The sequence below is a fragment of the Pleurodeles waltl genome, chromosome 1_1 (assembly GCF_031143425.1).
Source record: "Pleurodeles waltl isolate 20211129_DDA chromosome 1_1, aPleWal1.hap1.20221129, whole genome shotgun sequence".
In the NCBI taxonomy this organism is placed as follows: domain Eukaryota; kingdom Metazoa; phylum Chordata; class Amphibia; order Caudata; family Salamandridae; genus Pleurodeles; species Pleurodeles waltl.
In genome coordinates, this window is record NC_090436.1 from 658429726 (window position 1) to 658448140 (window position 18415).

The window sequence follows — 18415 nt, forward strand, 5'->3', positions numbered from 1 at the left end:
TGTTCTTCTGACACATATTTCCCTAAAAAAAAAAAAAAGAAAAAAAGAAGTACAGCTCTCTAGTCAAGTGCTGGTCTTCTGGGTGATGCTCCCAATTTCTTCTTATTTCATAAAAATAGGCGCTTATCTCCAGAGGCAGTACCAGACCCCAGACTTGGACAGAACATGTAACACTGCTCCAGAAAATAAAACAGCCAGAAAGGAAAAAACTGAGAGCTAGGAACAAAAAGCTTCTATCTGGTCAGGCCAAGTGGCAGTCGAAGGACAGCAACCAGCATAGAATCCACTGAGTACAGAGCTTCAGCAGTGATATAAGCACACTAGCAACACACCTGAACTTTGTAATGGTACTCCTTATATAGTGGATAAACAGGACATATCAGTGAAAAGGTTCAGCTATCTTGGATTAGGATAACAAATTAAGGAAAGGTAACAAACAATAATTTTATACAATTATTGTCATGCACAGAGGAGCCAGCAGTGAATTTATATATATTCCTTTCTGATAAAGACTTCTAGCTGCAGATTCCTTTCCTTTGAAGTTCCCAGTTTTCAGACTGGTTCTGGAAGATTTTTTGTGAGTTGTACCTTTGCGCACAGGTAAGTGGTGTTGATAGGCTCCATGCGTCATCGTCTTCAGTGTTGTCCGTGCTGGGAGTGATGTTGCAGTTACCTGTACAGGCACCACCTCGGTGCGCTGATGTCAGTTCTTTTTTTTTTTCCGTGGCAAGTAGCGCTGATCCGGAGAAGAGCTACCCCTCTGTAATTTTTTTACATCCTTTTTTAGACATTTTGCTGACTTCATTTTTTAGGAAAGACAGTGTTTAAATCGTGTGGCGCCTGTCATTGCGCCATGTCGTTTGCAGACCCACACCTGGTGTGTCTGTGGTGTCTCTGACGTGACCATGACTACAAGTCGTGTTCAGACTGCTGGGCTATGACGCCGAAGGCTTTGAGGGAGCAGTCCCTTAGGCTGCTATATATTTCTTTTCAGCCAAGTAGGATCTAAGAGATAATACCAATTTATTCAGAATAATTCTCCTGCATACGGCGTTCAGTTTGAAGGAGACTCACCCCATAATTTGCTGCTCACAAGATGGAGCCAGTAGGGATGTTGTCACGTTCTTGAGACGAAACAGACTCTGTGACATACCTACCTTGAAGGGAGCTGCAATGCACCATCTGCGGCCAAGCAGGTAAGGAGGAATTCCTTAAATGGTGATCTTGCCACTTGGAGTTGAGCGACCATCTGAGACCTCTAGCCCACGGAGCCGGTCTCCTTTCAGGGAGCACATGCCGGTGCTGATCCCAAACCAGAATGGACAGTGACACTGCAACAGATAGCCAAGCTTTAAATTGGCCTAAAAAAGATCTTTGGTGATCTTTAGTGCCTTGTTTGATCCTTTGGAGTGCACCTGGGCCCCAAGGATCAGGAGTGGCTTCCTGATGGACTATTGCCTGCAGGTCCTTCTCAGACGCTGACTGTGCTACTCAACCCCCATACAGGATCAAAACCTTCCTGTAACTCGTCTCCAGTGAACTCGAGTCTGGCGCCATGCCTGTTACCAACCACCCTTTTGGAGCAGGTTCCACCAGCAACAATCCCAGCAATGCTCTTGGTGCTGCTTCCAGTGCCTCAGTTGGCGTCACTGAGTTCCCCCCCCCCGACCTTGATTCCAACATCACTGACTTGGAAAGCAGATCCACTTGGTTTATCGAACTCCAAGGGTCAAGTTCTGGTCCCCCCACACCTCACCAATATGTCTGCCCAGGACACCTATCATTATTTTGGAGAGATCACAGAAGGTGGTTTCTACGCAGTGGTAACCTGTTTGGTTTTCAAGACGCAAGTGGCCTGGTCCCTTCCCCTGATACTGGCATTTCCTTACCTACCGCAGGCCTCTGAGGAATCTGCTTCCTTTGCCACTGTCATAAGGAGGGTAGCAGAGGTCCTCAACTTGATTCTGCCCACCCACAAATTAAAGTCTAATGTACTTACAGAAGTTCTGGACCCAGCACAACCACTCCAAGAATCCCTGTTACCATTCAACGATGCCCTCACCAATATCCCAATGAGCACCTGGGCCAAACCAGGATTCTGCCTGCCAATCAGTAGACAGGTGGAAAGGCAACATAGGCCTACCCCTGGAGATTATTCTCCAGCATCCTATGCCAGAGACTCAAGTGGTCCAAGCCTCTAGGGTCTCAACTCTAATACATTCCCTACCTACCACGCCACCTGACAGGGAGACAAAGCAGATGGAAACATTTGCAAAGAAATTGTTCTCTGCGACTAGCCATGCTCGTAGCTCAGTTAACAGATCATGTCTCGTGGGCTGATATTCGGACGCAGTTTGGAATAAGGTGGCAGAGGTCTTGCTGGCTATCCCAGTAGGACTTTGTCCTACCCTGCAAGCTCTCATTTCGGAGAGACAAGATGTGGCTAAATATTCTGTCTGGTCTGAACACTAGCGCCACTTCCTGGCTATGGCATTCTGAATCAGCGTGGTGCTCAGGTACCATGCCTGGATTTGCTCCATTGGCTTTTCCTCTGATGCCCAATTTTTAATTGGCATGCCCTTCAATAGCTCTCAGCTGTTCAGAGTGAAGGCTGATTTGGGCTTAGAATGTTCTCTAAGCCTACCTCAGCTGGTTTGGCAGTTTCCTCAACAACGTCGCCCCTTTCAAGGCTTCGGGAGTGGTTACCAGTAGAGACCTTGCCAACATGGACCACAGCAGCAAAGGGACTCGGCGGCAACAGGCCTTCCAGCCCTTTCAAGGCCAGGTTGAGGATCCGGCCAACTGCGTTCAGGCCTCCATGGACAAATTTCTACCCGGATTTTGACACCTGCCCTTGCAGCCACTGCAGATCTAATTTAATTTGGCTTTTGTAACACTTGGTTGCCCTTGGTTTGCCTTTTATTTCCTTGGCTAGAGGAGCTTAACTAAAGATCAATGGTTGCTTCAGATTCTAGTGCAACAATACTTCCTCTTTCCAATCCTATATGGACATGTCACCCACATCTGAAAACCTTCTGGTGGATCACTTGTCCATACTGTGTGGAGTAGTTCTCACTCTCTTAGCCAAGGGAGCAACAGAGAGGGTGGTGGTATCTGAGGTTGGGGCAGGATGTTACTCTTGTTAACTTCAGGTACTTAAAAGGTTTGTGGTTGTCGCCTCATTTTCAGCCTACCTCCTTCCTCCAGGAGGACAAGTTCAGAATGCTCACTCTCGCCCATGTTAAGTCTAATTTCGATCCAGATGTCTGAATGTTTGATCTGCAGGACTCATACTTTTATTTCCCTGTCCTGCAGACCCATAGATGTTATTAGCATTTTCAGGTAGGCCAAAAGCCCTTGTTGTCTGTGTTCCCCTTTGGCCTTACCACTGGCTAATGAAAGCGTGCTCACTCAAAGCAATTGTAAACCACATCAAGATGATGACCAACTTGTTGACATTGTTGTGTTTTTCCATCAACCTGCTGAAGTCACACCTGACTCCTTCACAGAGGCTCCCTTTTATTCAAGCCAAACTGGACACTCTGTAGTTCAGAGCTATCGATCCGCTTCAAAAAGTCCAGGATATTCAGTCATTAGCCTTGATCTCATTGACAGTGACTCTGAGGCTTCTGGGCCTCCTGCATCTTGCCATACCAGGGGGCACATGTAAGCTTTGCAGTGGGATCTGAAGTCTCAGGGGACTTGTCAGAGGTCATACAAGTGGTGAAAAATGCAAAAGATCTGTAGTGGTGGGTGCTCCACCGCAGTTAGTCCAGGGGCAGATGCCATTCCCTACCCCACCCAAAGCTAATGATCATAACTGATGCATCGTTTCTACTTTAGGGAGGTTATCTGGGAGAGGTGGATTTCAGGGGTCTCTGGTTTTTGGACGATATTCGGCTCCACATCAGATTGTTTGAGTTGCAAATGATTCACTAGGCACTGAAAGAGTTTTTATCAGCCATCAAGGTGGAGCGGGTGCAGGTTCTCACAGCCACACCACCGCCATTTGGTACTGCAATAAACAGGGTGGTGTGGAGTGGTGGGTCAGTGCCAGGAGGCCCTGTGCCTCTGGAAGTGGCTTAACCCTCAGGGCGTCTTGCTGATTATCCAACTCCTGCGGGGTCTTTAAACACCAGAATGGGCAAACGCAGCTGATGTTACCTGGTGAATCTCGAATGGCCGTTGCACCCAGAGGTGGCACAGGGCATCTTCCACCACTGGTGCGAAACCTGGCTAGATTTATTAGCCACCACAGAAAATGTGCAGTATCATAAAGTTTTGTGCATTCCCAAGGCAGTTGTCTCTCAGAGACACCTTCTGCCAGCAATGGCGTTCAGGACTCCTGTACGCCTTTATGCCCCTCCCTTTTCTGCCCAGAGTACCGAAAAAGATCAGGAGAGACTCAAGTACTTATTGTGCACCCCTTTCAAACTGATACAAAGCTGTCCTCTTCTCCTGCCTGTTCACTGTTAAAACAGCATTCCTCATTGCTATAGCATCAGCCAGGCAAGTGAGTGAATTCCAGGCCCTGACTGTGGGTCCTCAGTACGCATCCTTCTTCCTGAACAAAGTAGTTCTGTGGACAAAAGTAGCTTTTTCTGGCAAAGGTAGTGACACTTCTCCATAGGTCAGTCCATCAACTTGTAACTTTTTCGGCGCCTCACCTCACTTCTCCTAAGAAGAGTGGTGGTTCCACAGCCTTAATCCAACGAAAGCTTAGAGTTTTTAAGTCGCTTGGACCAGACATCATCACTTGGACAATCAACTCTTTGTGGGCTTCTCTGAAGAAAGGGAAAAATAAATTATTTCTCTGTGGATTTCTCTCTCTATAAAGGTCTGATATGTGCCTGCCAAGTAGCAACTTCCAAAAGGCATGTATGAACATTACAAAAGAGCAAAGACTATTACCACTGCACTAGCACCCGGTGTGACAGTCAAGGACATTTGCCAGGCTGGTACATGGGTGTCCCTCCACATTTTCACCAAACACTACTGCCTGGGTAGCCAAGTTTGACTGGATGGGCACTTTGCCGATCTGTCCTGTAGGATTTCTTGGTCAGAGCTATCCCACAGACCTACCGCCTCAGGGGGGTACTGCTTTGGTATCTGTTCACAAGGAGCTATATTTGCGGTTTGAAACATTTTCTGAAGGACAAGCTACTTACCTTCAGTAACTCCTTTTCTGGTAGATACTACAGATCCCTCACCAACCCTCCCTCCTACCCATTCTGTGGAATGGTCTCCTATAGTTTGTTTATAAAATTTCAATATTGAACATCGCCATATTCTGATTTCTGTCTCTCCATGTCTGAGAGCACAGACAGAAAACTGAACGAAACTGACATCGGCGTGCACAGATGGTGCTCTTATAGTGGCCCCGATGACATATCTGGAACCCAAGGACCTGATGCGGAGCAGCACAACGTCACCTGTCGACAAACAAGGAAATTGCTTGAAAGTTTCCAGATCCAGTCTGGCACCTGGGAAATTCACAAGGTGAGGAATCTGCAGTTGGAGTGTCTACCAGAAAAGGAATTACGAAAGATAAGTAATTTGTTCTTCCCAACTACATGACTTAAAAATAGAATTAAAAGCACGTAAGACTAAAAGACATGCAGGAGGTCTGATATGTGGCTCTGCTGACTATCTGTGAGAAGCTCAAGTGTCCCATTTCTGAGAGGGGCACTCTTTCCTCTGGTATAGATTGATAAAAAGCAAATAGGCCTGGGATTCACTGATGTGAACTGTCTTGAGAGAGACTTTGAAAAGTCCAAAATCACCCTCACGGTCAAGGGATCATAGTCAGCCCCACCACCCCTCTTTTCACCGTCGCAGTATTTAACATCCCTGAAATATCACTCAATGCAAAGGTTCACCCTGAAAGGGCTTTGGTAAATGCTTGTTAGAAAGTACCTTAATTCTCGATGTGATCCAGTCAAAAAGTAATACAAAGGTGCTAGAACCAGACAAAAAATGCATAGGAACACCTGAGTTGGTCTAAAGTTCTCCCAATTGCCATTCATCACTGCTAGAAATAATTGTAAACTGAGGACCATCCACAGTGAGGAAGGTCTTGTGGCTATAGAAATAGACAGACCCCAGAATATTCGGAAATAATCTGAAGCACTAGTAATTTCTTGTGGTGAATTCTGTCCTTTGTAGTTAATCCGCTAGACCACAGCAACAAGGGTTAGGAAATTTAGTTTAAAATTGTTGCACAAGAGCTTATTGGGAGCTAACCAGAGACATCTGCAGGTGAGTAATGAACTCTATGATGAAGCACGCCACAGCGTGAGGGTTAATGGTGAGCAACCTTAATAATGCCAGCTGCAAAATAAGACTACATAAAATACTTTGTCTATTGTAAAGTAAATGGAATGTTCTGGGTCTAGTGATCTCCCAGTCTACACATTGTCTTGTGTTTGCTTTTTCTCACTGACCATTAGCCTGATACCAGTGTGCTGTGCAACATCAACACTTGACACAGTTTTCCAGTTAAGAGTCATATTTGCAGGATGTCAAGTATGGTACAAGACTACATTAAGGCAGAGATAAGTAAGATGCTGGGCAGAAACATCAGAGAAAAAACACAAAGTCTGTGGATTACCCCCAGTAGTGCTGGTCCCATGCGAGGTATTAACAACTTGTAGTTTTTTATGGCTCACCATGGTGTCAACAAGGTCATTTAGACAGATGCCCATGCAATACTCTGGGCAGCTTGTGGACTAGCTCGAGGCTGCAAGATTTTTTAGCACATTATCTCAACAGTGGCTACTGATGGGACATGCATACCCATTACACAGAGAAAATGGTGTTGGGACTTCTCTAGTTAATGTTAGTCATGCCATTTGGGTTGAAAAATGCCAAGTCCTATTTTAACGGGATTGGGATAGAATACTCTGTGGTTTGGGGAACTTCATTGTTGCTTACTTAGACAGCATAGCATACTGTAGCGATAGCTGAAAAAAGCACTTCAGGATGATTCTGTATGCCTTACCTAATCAAAAGAGCATGAGCAAAACAAGCAAGTGCAACAATGAGCATTGCGTGGTGGTTTACCTTAGGGACTACACAGGCGGAGGTAAAATTCAGCAGCTATATTATGAAGTTTATGTTCTGTTAGACTGGAAAGTTCCCAAAACCCAGACCCAGGTGAGCAGGGTGCTGTAGCATTCGTTTTCCTTTTTGTTTCCAAAACAAATGGGTGTTATAGTTATTGCATTGACTGTCTTGACTTCTACAGCAACCAAAGAAAGTCAGCTGGGCTGTAAAATGTCACGAGGCCAGTCACAAGTTCAAGAAGCCCCTGACTACAGTATAATGCATTGGGATTCCTCTCATGTTTGTACTGTTCTGGCACTTGTATTAACCTTTTTGATCAGTAGGGTCTAATACTAAGTATCATCCATTGAGCCTTAGACAAAGCCCCAATTTCTAGGAACTATAAAGGACACACAGCTCCGAAAAGCATTTCTTTCAGCATAGGGAATGGCATAACTCAAAGCATTGGCAAAGGCCTTCTGTTCCAAGGAGATGGTCCCGGACAGGACCTAGAAATCAATGCTGGGCATAATGTCATTGGTTTGGTGGCCTTCTGCAGCTTGAGACTGAGGCAGGTGCTAGAGGTAAGGAGTGGAGACAAGTGACATGGTATTGGAATAATACAGTAATGGTATCCAGAAGATTCAAACATGCTCTGCAGTGGCGACTATTCCCAGGCTGTCGCACTGCACACCATCTGTTCCAAACCACCATAGACAGAATGTCTATGACAATGGATGCACTGATGGAAGGATGGTGAGCTTACATTCACATACTGTTTACAAGAGCTTTCTGTCGGAAAAGGAAAAGACACTCCATGTGAGTATCATGGAGCTGGTAGCCAACAGACTAGGCCTACTGGCATTCCTGCTGAGACTGGCAGGCCAGTCTGTGTAGATCAGTACAGACAACATGGCCTTGGTGTACTATTTTAGCAAACAAGGAATGTATGAGATCTCATTCTCTAAGAGGATGTGCAGGTACTGTGGGACTGGGCTACAGTGTCCAAGGTAGATATTAGAGGAGAACAAGTACCTGAGGTCCAGATCCATGAGGCAGATGCCCTCAGCATTGACATTTCAGACTGCCATGAGCGAGAGCTTCATCCGGATTAACTAACTGCAGCTGTCTTCTAAAAAAAAAAAAAAATGGGGCTTTCCAACTCAAGATTTCAATTTAGTACTATGCCAGCAGGTACTGGCAACAAGGATCCTTGCCTTGTCAATAACATGGTTCAGTGTGTTTGTGTATGCCTTTCCGCCATTTTCCCTGATATTCCGAGTGCCAAGGAAGGCAGGACAGACCAATGTTCTCTAATTGATTGTCCTGGCATGGCAGCGCTAGTTCTGGTACAGGTCGTTCACCACATCATAAAGTTGCTCAACTTGGTAGCTTGGTTCCGGACCACTTACATTTCGGTCATCTTGACATACTGGCTGAATGTAGAGAGATACTGGCACATACAGGACCAGCGACTACAAAAAAGACTTAAATGCTAAACTTAAGCCCTTCTGTATGTGACGCTGACAAAGGACTTGGGGGGTTATTCTAACTTTGGAGGAGTGTTAATCCGTCCCAAAAGTGACGGTAAAGTGACGGATATACCACCAGCCGTATTACGAGTTCCATAGGATATAATGGACTCGTAATACGGCTGGTGGTAAATCCGTCACTTTTCCGTCACTTTTGGGACGGATTAACACCTCCTCCAAAGTTAGAATAACCCCCTTTATCTTTTACAATGCAATACCATCATATATTAATGTACTGACTCATAGGTCAGGGTACACCTGGCTGCAGTCTTGAGATTTAGGGGAAGTGACGTGTTTTATTTTGTGTCCCAAAGTAACGTCAAACAATTTATGACTGGCCTTTTTAGGGCTTTCTCTCCTACGAGGACCCTCCTGGGCCATGTTTGTTACAATGTTTAGTCCGAGCAGTCGAAAGGACGCTTATGAAATATTTTTCATGGAAGACTGCACTATTGCTTGCTCTCATTCTAATAAGGGGAGTTGGAGAACTGCAAACATTCACGCTAAAGAAGCCATACCTCTGTGTTATAAAGGGCAAGGTCTTTTTGCCACCCATCTTAAGTTCATACCCCAGGTCCTATCAGAATTTCTTCTGAATTAACTTGTCGATCATCATTCCTTTTTTTCCCAATCCATTCATCTCAGCAGAAAGATCTTTGCATTCGCTGGCTGTCTGCAGATGCATCATGTTCTACATGGACAAGACTAACAACTTTTGTATTTTGGATGAGTACATTACATTTTACTGCAGTTAATAGTCGCACGTTGAAATATCTAGCCTGAAAGTATTATTTTAGTGACCATCAGTGGCTCACAGTGTAGAAAGATATATGCCTTATCCCTCGATGAATGCTGTATGTTTTTTTTTTTTTTTAATCAAGTAGTTGTGACATTGGAAATCAGCTGGCATTGCACCACATCTTAAAATTTAATGTATCATAGAAAGTCAATTTGAAGTTTGCTTTCAGAGCCAAGCCTCATCACAATAAATAGCTCTGCAGTGTAGGAGAAAGCTAAAAATTCCTTGTGGCATTTCAGCTGACTGTGGAGAAGAATTTTAGAGCATGTAGATTGTAGAAAGTTATCATACCTGCCAGCTATTAATATAAGGAGCTTTTCTTTGCTGTCTTCAACTCAGTCACATGACCTTCCTTTGTCCCTTGCCATAGTTCTTGATTGATTCTTAATTTATTTTTTTCTTTACGGGTTGACATGATGTTTGAAGGTTGATATGTTTTTTCGTCTGTGTCAATCATATTATTTCATAGGCACTCGCCTCTTGACTGGTTCCACTTGCCTGCAGCTTTGGTCCAATATCCGCCTAAATGCTTTATCTGAAGAGGAGAACCATGCGAAAGCCGATTTTAGCGATTTAAGCTTTGGAAACTGGAGGTGTATATGGCAATGCAAGTAAGTCATCTGTGAACATTTACATCCTGTATTATCTGCTCTGGAACTGTATATAAATGTTGTGTTCTCATGGTAGTGGGCACATCCAAGATTTTAAAGCTAGTACAGGTACTTGGTAATACTGTTTAGATTGAGTGTTTTTGAAATTAAATGGATCAATGCAACAATGCTAGAACATGGGTTACTACAGCTAGAGGTTTTCTTCCTGGCTAGCTGGGATAGATGGGTGTCATATATGTTTTATGTATCTTCCATTTTAGGTCCCCCCTTTTAGTTATATGTGTTCATTTATTTGGGTATAGGTTTTAAGCTCAAGGGAACTAATGCCAATATTGTTAAAGTATTTATTTCATAGCAACATAATTATTCGGCTTACTCTAATATATTCTGATTTGATTTTAGCTTGACCTGAATTGTTTTATCTAGCTATTGTTTTTAAATAAACAGGTTTTTATAGAAATTAATACCTTAATTTCTCTGTCTTTGATTTTAAACAAAAGCATATTTCACAGAATATAAAGGTTAGAGGTGCTTCATTATTAATTGTTGATTCTGAAGAAGTCCAATAATCAGCGTATATAAACTGCAACAAAGCAAACTGTAAACAACTTTTCTTGCTGAAGGACACCCACAGTGAAGGCACATGAACTACTTCCTGCTGCTTGGCTTCTCTGCTGCCCTCAAACACATAGCCATTGAAACATAGATATAGGAACATCAGCTATTGTTCATTTATTGATCAGTGTTTCTATTGCTCAGAAAAATGATGCACTTTCAACAGTCTGTGAAACTCAAATAAGCCTCCTTTAATGCTAAGTTTAGCTGAGTCAGCTAAGGGAATGAGGGGCTGGGGAATGCTGGAGGACCCTATTATACCGTAATAATGTTACAATATTTTTTGTTCTGTATGCTGACAAATATCATTGCAGCTATCATGTTTATTTTTATTACTGCTGTTCATATTATGTGCACTTTGATATGATTTTGATTTTAATAAAATATATTCCTAACCCCTTAGTGTTCCTGAGTGTGTCTGTTGATGATGAGAGGGTTTGATTTTCACTACATATTCCTGTGAGAGTCTCACAGGACTGATAGTTGCCAAAAACACATCTCACATGTGTAATGGTCAATGGATTTTAGGGGGTTGTAATGCACTAGGTTCTCTTACTCATGTTGGTACATTGACTAAGTCTTTAAGGTCAATGGGTCTAGAGAACCCCCTCTCGGCCGAGTTCTGGAGTAAAATCGAGGATGTGCATTGTGTCTTGTATTCAGTAACAGGTGTTTTGACAAGTTCCCTGGCATATTTCTGTATGTAGTTCTCTGTTATTTACCACTTGGTGATTGTCGTTTCACTCGATATTGATAATCCTAAACTTGTGGTTGGTTGTACAAATTGTTTGTGAACATTTAGCGTGAATTTGTCAGCAGTTAGTTCCCTTTTGTAACTTTAAGTATATTGAAAGTTAGACGGTGTAGTGCGGTCACATAGTTAGATATGGAGTACACTATACAATGTACCATATAAATAATAGAATATCAGGTGCTATTATGAAGATCTCAATATGTCAACTTCCGTGGTGTCCACACACTGCTATAGTAAATGAAAAGTGTGTCACGGAATATCATCCTTAATAGGTAGTGTAGGTAGATTCATGGATCGGCCAAAAAGTTGATTGGGGCAATTTCATGCCTATGAGGAGCGTCTTAGGTACCCCTCGGTGTCCTTTGGGGTCAGGAGACCTACATGGCAGCTGCAACTTTCCTGTCCGGTTTCGGCCAGCCAATCAGGGCCTTGCTTTTGTCCTGGATTCACGGATCCCGCAGGCTGATCCACTCAGGATCCGCATCCCTAGATAGCTATATTTTTGTAACCTTCAGTGACTCTGACACTACTAAACAGATTTATACAAAATTACAAAAAGGGCTCTTTCTAGACTAACATCTAGCTTTCTGCCAAATTTGGTGGAATTCCATTAAGTGATTCATGGTTTAGCCATGTCTAAAACTTTAAAATCCCCATAGACATTGTATGGTGAAAGTGTTTCGGTACCCCCCCCCCCCCCCTTTTTTTTTTTCTTGGCACCGATTCACTATTCACCACAAAACCTTCCACACACTGGCTACAGTTAGTGGCAAACTCATTTTGAAAATTTTGTGAAAATTCATCAAATGGTGCCAAAGTTACTAGCAAAACAAAAACTGTGTCTATGGGAAATGTTGGCCCTAATTATAATTACTTACTGGTTATTGCCAGTAGGGTGTGTATATATGTGTGTGTGTGTGTGTGTGTATATATATATATATATATATATATATATATATGTATGTTCAGTGGCATGTGTAGCTGCAGATACACATGCTGGGCATTATCCTGCTATCTAGTGTTGGGCTCGGAGTGTTACAAGTTGTTTTTCTGCGAAGAAGTCTTTTCGAGTCACGAGATCGAGGGGCTCCTCCCTTTCGGCTCCATTGCGCATGGGCGTCGACTCCATCTTAGATTGTTTTCTTTCCGCCATCGGGTTCGAACGTGTTCCTCTTCGCTCCGTATTTCGAATCGGGAAAGTTAGCTAAATATCGGAAATTCAACGGTATTGTTCACGCTCGGTACCGGTTTAGTGTTAGCGTATCGACACCGACAGTAGAAGCGCTCCGGCGGCCCATCGGGGCTTCCGTTCTTCAGCGGGGCCTGGTCGGCCTGACCGCATCCATCCACAAAACTAATGGACCGGACCCCCTTCCGCTTCTGTCCGAAGTGCCACTCGAAGTGTCCCTATACAGACCAACACTTGGTCTGTAATCTGTGTTTATCACCAGAACACAGGGAGGATACCTGTGAGGCCTGTCGGGCGTTTCGATCAAAAAAGACCCTACGTGATCGAAGAGCGAGAAGACTTCAAATGGCGTCGACACCGAGAGAACAACTCGACGTCGAAGAAGAGGAAAGAATTTCCATACAGGGGACGGACTCTGACGAATCCGAAAGCGAACGACCCACGACGGTGCAGAAAACAGTGAGTTAAAACTGCCCGTCCAAAACTCACACAAAGATCGTAAAGGCCAAGGGGATGCCACTGCCAGCAGGCCATGGCTTAACTCAACGAAAAGAAGGTGACCAAACATCGGCACCGAAAAAGGCCAAAGAATTGCCGAAGACATCCGACTCCGTTCGAGATTCAGGCACCGAACGATCTCTGCACCGAGAGTTCGACTCACCCAAGGTGAGAAAAGTAACGTCGGAACCGAAAAAGACTTTCTCGGAAGAATCGGTACCGAAAAAAGCGGCTTCGGAGCCGAAAATAAACTCTTACACAGAAGAGCAAGGACTTTCCAGCCAAATGCAAAAACACAGATTTGAGCAGGAAATAAGTATGGGGGAGCCAGACCATACGCACAGGAGGTTGCATATCCAGAAAGAGACTGGAAAAATACAAACTCTTCCTCCAATCAAAACCAAAAGAAAGCTGGCATTTCAAGAGTCCGAAATGCAGCCAAAGGCGAAAGTGTCCAGAGATAAAACCCCACCACCGAGGTTTTTGCCACAACCTTCCCCACTACACTCACCACAGCTGTCCCCGGTAACAACACCTCCAATCCAGTCACCTACGCATACAGGGATGACACAGGATGATCCGGATGCATGGGACTTATATGATGCTCCAGTATCAGACTACAGCCCAGATTGTTACCCAACAAGGCCGTCACCTCCAGAGGACAGTACTGCATATATGCAGGTACTATCAAGGGCAGCTAAGTTCCACAATGTAGCAATGCATTCAGATCCAATAGAGGATGATTTCCTGTTCAACACCTTGGCATCCACCCACACTTCCTACCAGAGTCTGCCAATGCTCCTGGGCATGCTCAAGCACGCAAAACAGGTATTCCAGGAGCCAGTGAAAGGAAGGGCTATCACGCCTAGGGTGGAGAAAAAATACAAGCCTCTCCCAACGGACCCAGTGTTTATAACACAGCAACTTACACCAGACTCAGTGGTTGTAGTAGCAGCAAGAAAGAGGGCAAACTCTCAATCATCAGGAGACGCTCCACCGCCTGACAAAGAGAGTAGGAAGTTTGATGCAGCGGGCAAACGAGTGGCAGCACAGGCAGCCAATCAATGGGGAATCGCAAACTCGCAAGCCCTACTGGCTTGCTACGACAGGGCACACTGGGACGAGATGCAACATATCATACAGCACTTGCCCAACGAACACTAGAAACGTGCCCAACAGGTTGTGGAAGAAGGACAAGCAATATCCAAAACCAAATAAGGTCCGCATTAGACTCGGCAGACACAGCAGCACGAACAGTCAACACTGCGGTAACCATTCGCAGGCATGCATGGTTACGAAGCTCAGGATTCAAGCCAGAAATCCAACAAGCTGTGTTAAACATGCCTTTTAACCAAGAACAATTGTTTGGGCCGGAGGTGGACACAGCAATTGAAAAATTAAAGAAGGACACGGACACGGCCAAAGCCATGGGCGCGCTCTACTCCCCACAATGCAGAGCCACATTTAGAAAGCCACAGTTTAGAGGGGGGTTTCGTATGCAAACACCAGAGCCTTCCACCTCGCAAACCAGACCCACCTATCAGGGACAATACCAGAGAGGAGGGTTTCGAGGCTCATATAGGGGTGGACAATTCCCAAGAGCAAGGGGAAAATTCCAAACACCTAAGACAAGTCAAACCAAACAGTGACTTCAATGTCACAAAACCCCAACACTTAACACCAGTGGGGGGAGACTTACTGCATACTACCAAAACTGGACACACATAACTACAAACGCATGGGTCCTAGCCATTATCCAAAATGGATATTGCATAGAATTCATAAATTTCCCGCCAGATGTGCCCCCAAGGGCACACAATATGTCCAAACAACACTTAGACCTGTTACAACTAGAAGTCCAAGCATTGTTACAAAAACAAGCAATAGAGTTAGTACCCAACCATCAGAAAGGAACAGGTGTCTACTCACTATATTTCCTAATTCCAAAGAAAGACAAAACGTTAAGACCCATATTAGACCTCAGAACACTGAATCTCTTCATCAAGTCGGATCACTTCCACATGGTAACACTTCAAGACGTGGTTCCCTTACTAAAAAAAGAGGACTACATAACAACGTTAGATCTCAAGGATGCATACTTTCACATACCCATACATCCTTCTCACAGAAAATACTTGAGGTTTGTAATACAAACTATCACTATCAATTCAAAGTGCACTATCAATTCAAAGTGTTACCGTTCGGGATAACAGCAGCCCCAAGGGTATTCACAAAATGCCTTGCAGTAGTAGCCGCTCACATAAGGAGACAGCACATGCACGTATTCCCATACTTAGACGACTGGTTAATAAAAACCAGCACTCAGCAACAGTGTCTTCTTCACACGCAATACGTTATAGAAACTCTACACAAACTAGGATTTTCTATAAATTACCAAAAATCACATCTGCAGCCATCCCAAATACAACAGTACTTGGGAGCAACACTCAACACACAAAAAGCGATTGCCACTCCAAGTCCACAAAGGGTACAAGCTTTCCAAAATATAACATTAAACATACAGCCAAACCAACACTACCAAGTAAGGTTTGTAATGAAACTTCTAGGCATGATGTCTTCATGCATAGCCATTGTCCCAAACGCGAGATTACACATGCAGCCCTTACAACAGTGCCTAGCAAAACAATGGACACAAGCACAGGGTCAACTCCAAGATCTAGTGTTGGTAGACCACCAGACACACTTCTCGCTTTAATGGTGGAACCCTATAAATTTAAACCAAGGGCGGCCATTCCAGGACCCAGTGCCTCAAGACGTGATCACAACAGATGCTTCCATGATGGGGTGGGGAGCACACCTCAACCAGCACAGCATACAGGGACAATGGGACAATCAACAAAAACAACTGCACATAAATCATTTAGAACTGTTGGCAGTGTTTCTAGCATTAAAAGCATTTCAACCACTGATAGCCCACAAACACATTCTTGTCAAAACCGACAACATGACGACAATGTATTACCTCAACAAAAAAGGAGGGACACACTCGTCACAACTGTGTCTCTTAGCACAGAAAATTTGGCATTGGGCAATTCACAATCACATTCGCCTAATAGCACAATACATCCCAGGCATTCAGAACCAGTTGGCCAACAATCTCAGTCGAGATCACCAACAAACACACAAATGGGAAATTCATCCCCAGATCCTACAAGATTACTTTCTACGCTGGGGAACACCAAAAATAGACCTATTCGCAACAAAAAAAAACGCAAAATGCCAAAACTTTGCATCCAGGTACCCACACCCTCAGTCCATGGGCAATGCGTTATGGATCAGTTGGTCAGGGATATTTGCTTACGCTTTTCCCCCCTCTCCCACTCATTCCTTATCTGGTAAACAAACTAAGTCAAAACAAACTCAAACTAATACTTATAGCACCAACCTGGGCTCGCCAACCGTGGTACACAACACTGCTAGTCTTATCAGTAGTACCTCACATCAAATTACCAAACAGGCCAGATCTGTTAATGCACCACACACAACAGATCAGACACCCGAATCCCACATCGCTCAATCTAGCAATCTGGCTCCTGAAATCTTAGAATTTAGACTTTACACAAGAATGTATAGAGGTCATTAAACAAGCTAGAAAACCCACTACAAGACATTGTTACGCAAACAAATGGAAAAGATTTGTTTACTACTGCCACACTAATCAAATTCAACCAGTACATGCTTCCGCAAAGGACATTGTAGGCTACTTATTACACTTACAAAAGTCTAAGCTAGCATTCTCTTCAATTAAAATACATCTCACAGCAATATCTGCCTATCTGCAGATTACACATTCAACATCGCTTTTTAGAATCCCAGTCATCAAAGCATTTATGGAGGGACTAAAAAGAATCATACCCCCAAGAACACCACCAGTACCTTCGTGGAACCTTAATATTGTATTAACACAACTCATGGGACCACCATTCGAACCCATGCACTCTTGTGAGATGCAATACTTAACTTGGAAAGTGGCCTTTCTAATAGCTATCACATCACTTAGAAGAGTAAGTGAGATACAAACATTTACTATACAAGAACCCTTTATACAAATACATAAATATAAAGTGGTTCTCCCTACAAATCCCAAATTCTTACCAAAAGTCATATCGCCGTTCCACCTAAACCAAACAGTGGAACTCCCAGTCTTCTTTCCACAACCAGACTCAGTAGCCGAAAGAGCCTTACATACATTAGACATAAAGAGAGCACTAATGTATTACATTGACAGGACAAAACAATTTCGTAAAACAAAACAATTGTTTGTAGCCTTCAGAAAACCTCATGCAGGTAATCCTATATCTAAACAAGGTATTGCCAGATGGATAGTTAAATGTATTTAAACTTGCTATATCAAAGCAAAAAGAGATCTACCTATTACACCAAAAGCGCATTCCACTAGAAAAAAAGGCGCCCCAATGGCTTTTCTGGGGAATATAACTATGACTGAAATTTGTAAGGCAGCCACCTGGTCTACGCCTCATACATTCACGAAGCATTACTGTGTAGATGTGTTAACAACACAACAAGCCACATTAGGACAGGTTGTATTAAGAACATTACTTCAAAAACTTCAACTCCTACAGGCTGACCACCGCTTTTTAGGGGAGGTTACTGCTTATTAGTCTAAGCACAGCATGTGTATCTGCAGCTACACATGCCACTGAACGGAAAATGTCACTTACCCAGTGTACATCTGTTCGTGGCATGAGACGCTGCAGATTCACATGCGCCCTCCACCCCCCCCGGGAGGCTGTAGCCGTTGTTAGTTGAATAAGATTTGTAAATTTGTAAATAAATATTATTTTCATACACATTATGTACATACACACCTACTCCATTGCATGGGCACATCTAGTATACTCTCAACTCCTACCTCACCCTCACCAGGGAAAACAATCTAAGATGGAGTCGACGCCCATGCGCAATGGAGCCGAAAGGGAGGAGTCCCTCGGTCTCGTGACTCAAAAAGACTTCTTCGAAGAAAAACAACTTGTAACACTCTGAGCCCAACACTAGATGGCAGGATAATGCACAGCATGTGAATCTGCAGCGTCTCATGCCACGAACAGATGTACACTGGGTAAGTGTCATTTTCCATATATATATATATATATATACATATATATATATATATATATATCTCAGAGAAAAAGGGAGTCCGTATCAGGAGAAGTAAGTGGACCTGGGAGGTAGTTTTTAGGGTAGTTTTGTTTTTAGGGTGGGGGGTTGGGGTAATTTTGGTTTTAGGGCTGGGGGTGTGGGAGTTGGTAATTTTGTATTTAGGGCGGGTATTTAGGGGCAGGGGTAATTTTGTTTTTATGAGCGGGGTAATTTTGTATTTAGTTTTATTTT

The 18415-nt window shown here is 43.7% G+C and overlaps 1 protein-coding gene across 1 annotated transcript in view; it reads left to right on the top strand.

Moving 5' to 3' along the window:
- The window catches only part of DMXL1 (Dmx like 1), a 1414533-nt gene that overhangs the window by 242355 nt on the left and 1153763 nt on the right, over positions 1–18415 (top strand). The window contains exon 5 of the mRNA XM_069226844.1: positions 9845–9986. Within this exon, the coding sequence (XP_069082945.1) occupies positions 9845–9986 (142 nt within the window). The remainder of the gene's footprint in view (positions 1–9844; positions 9987–18415) is intronic.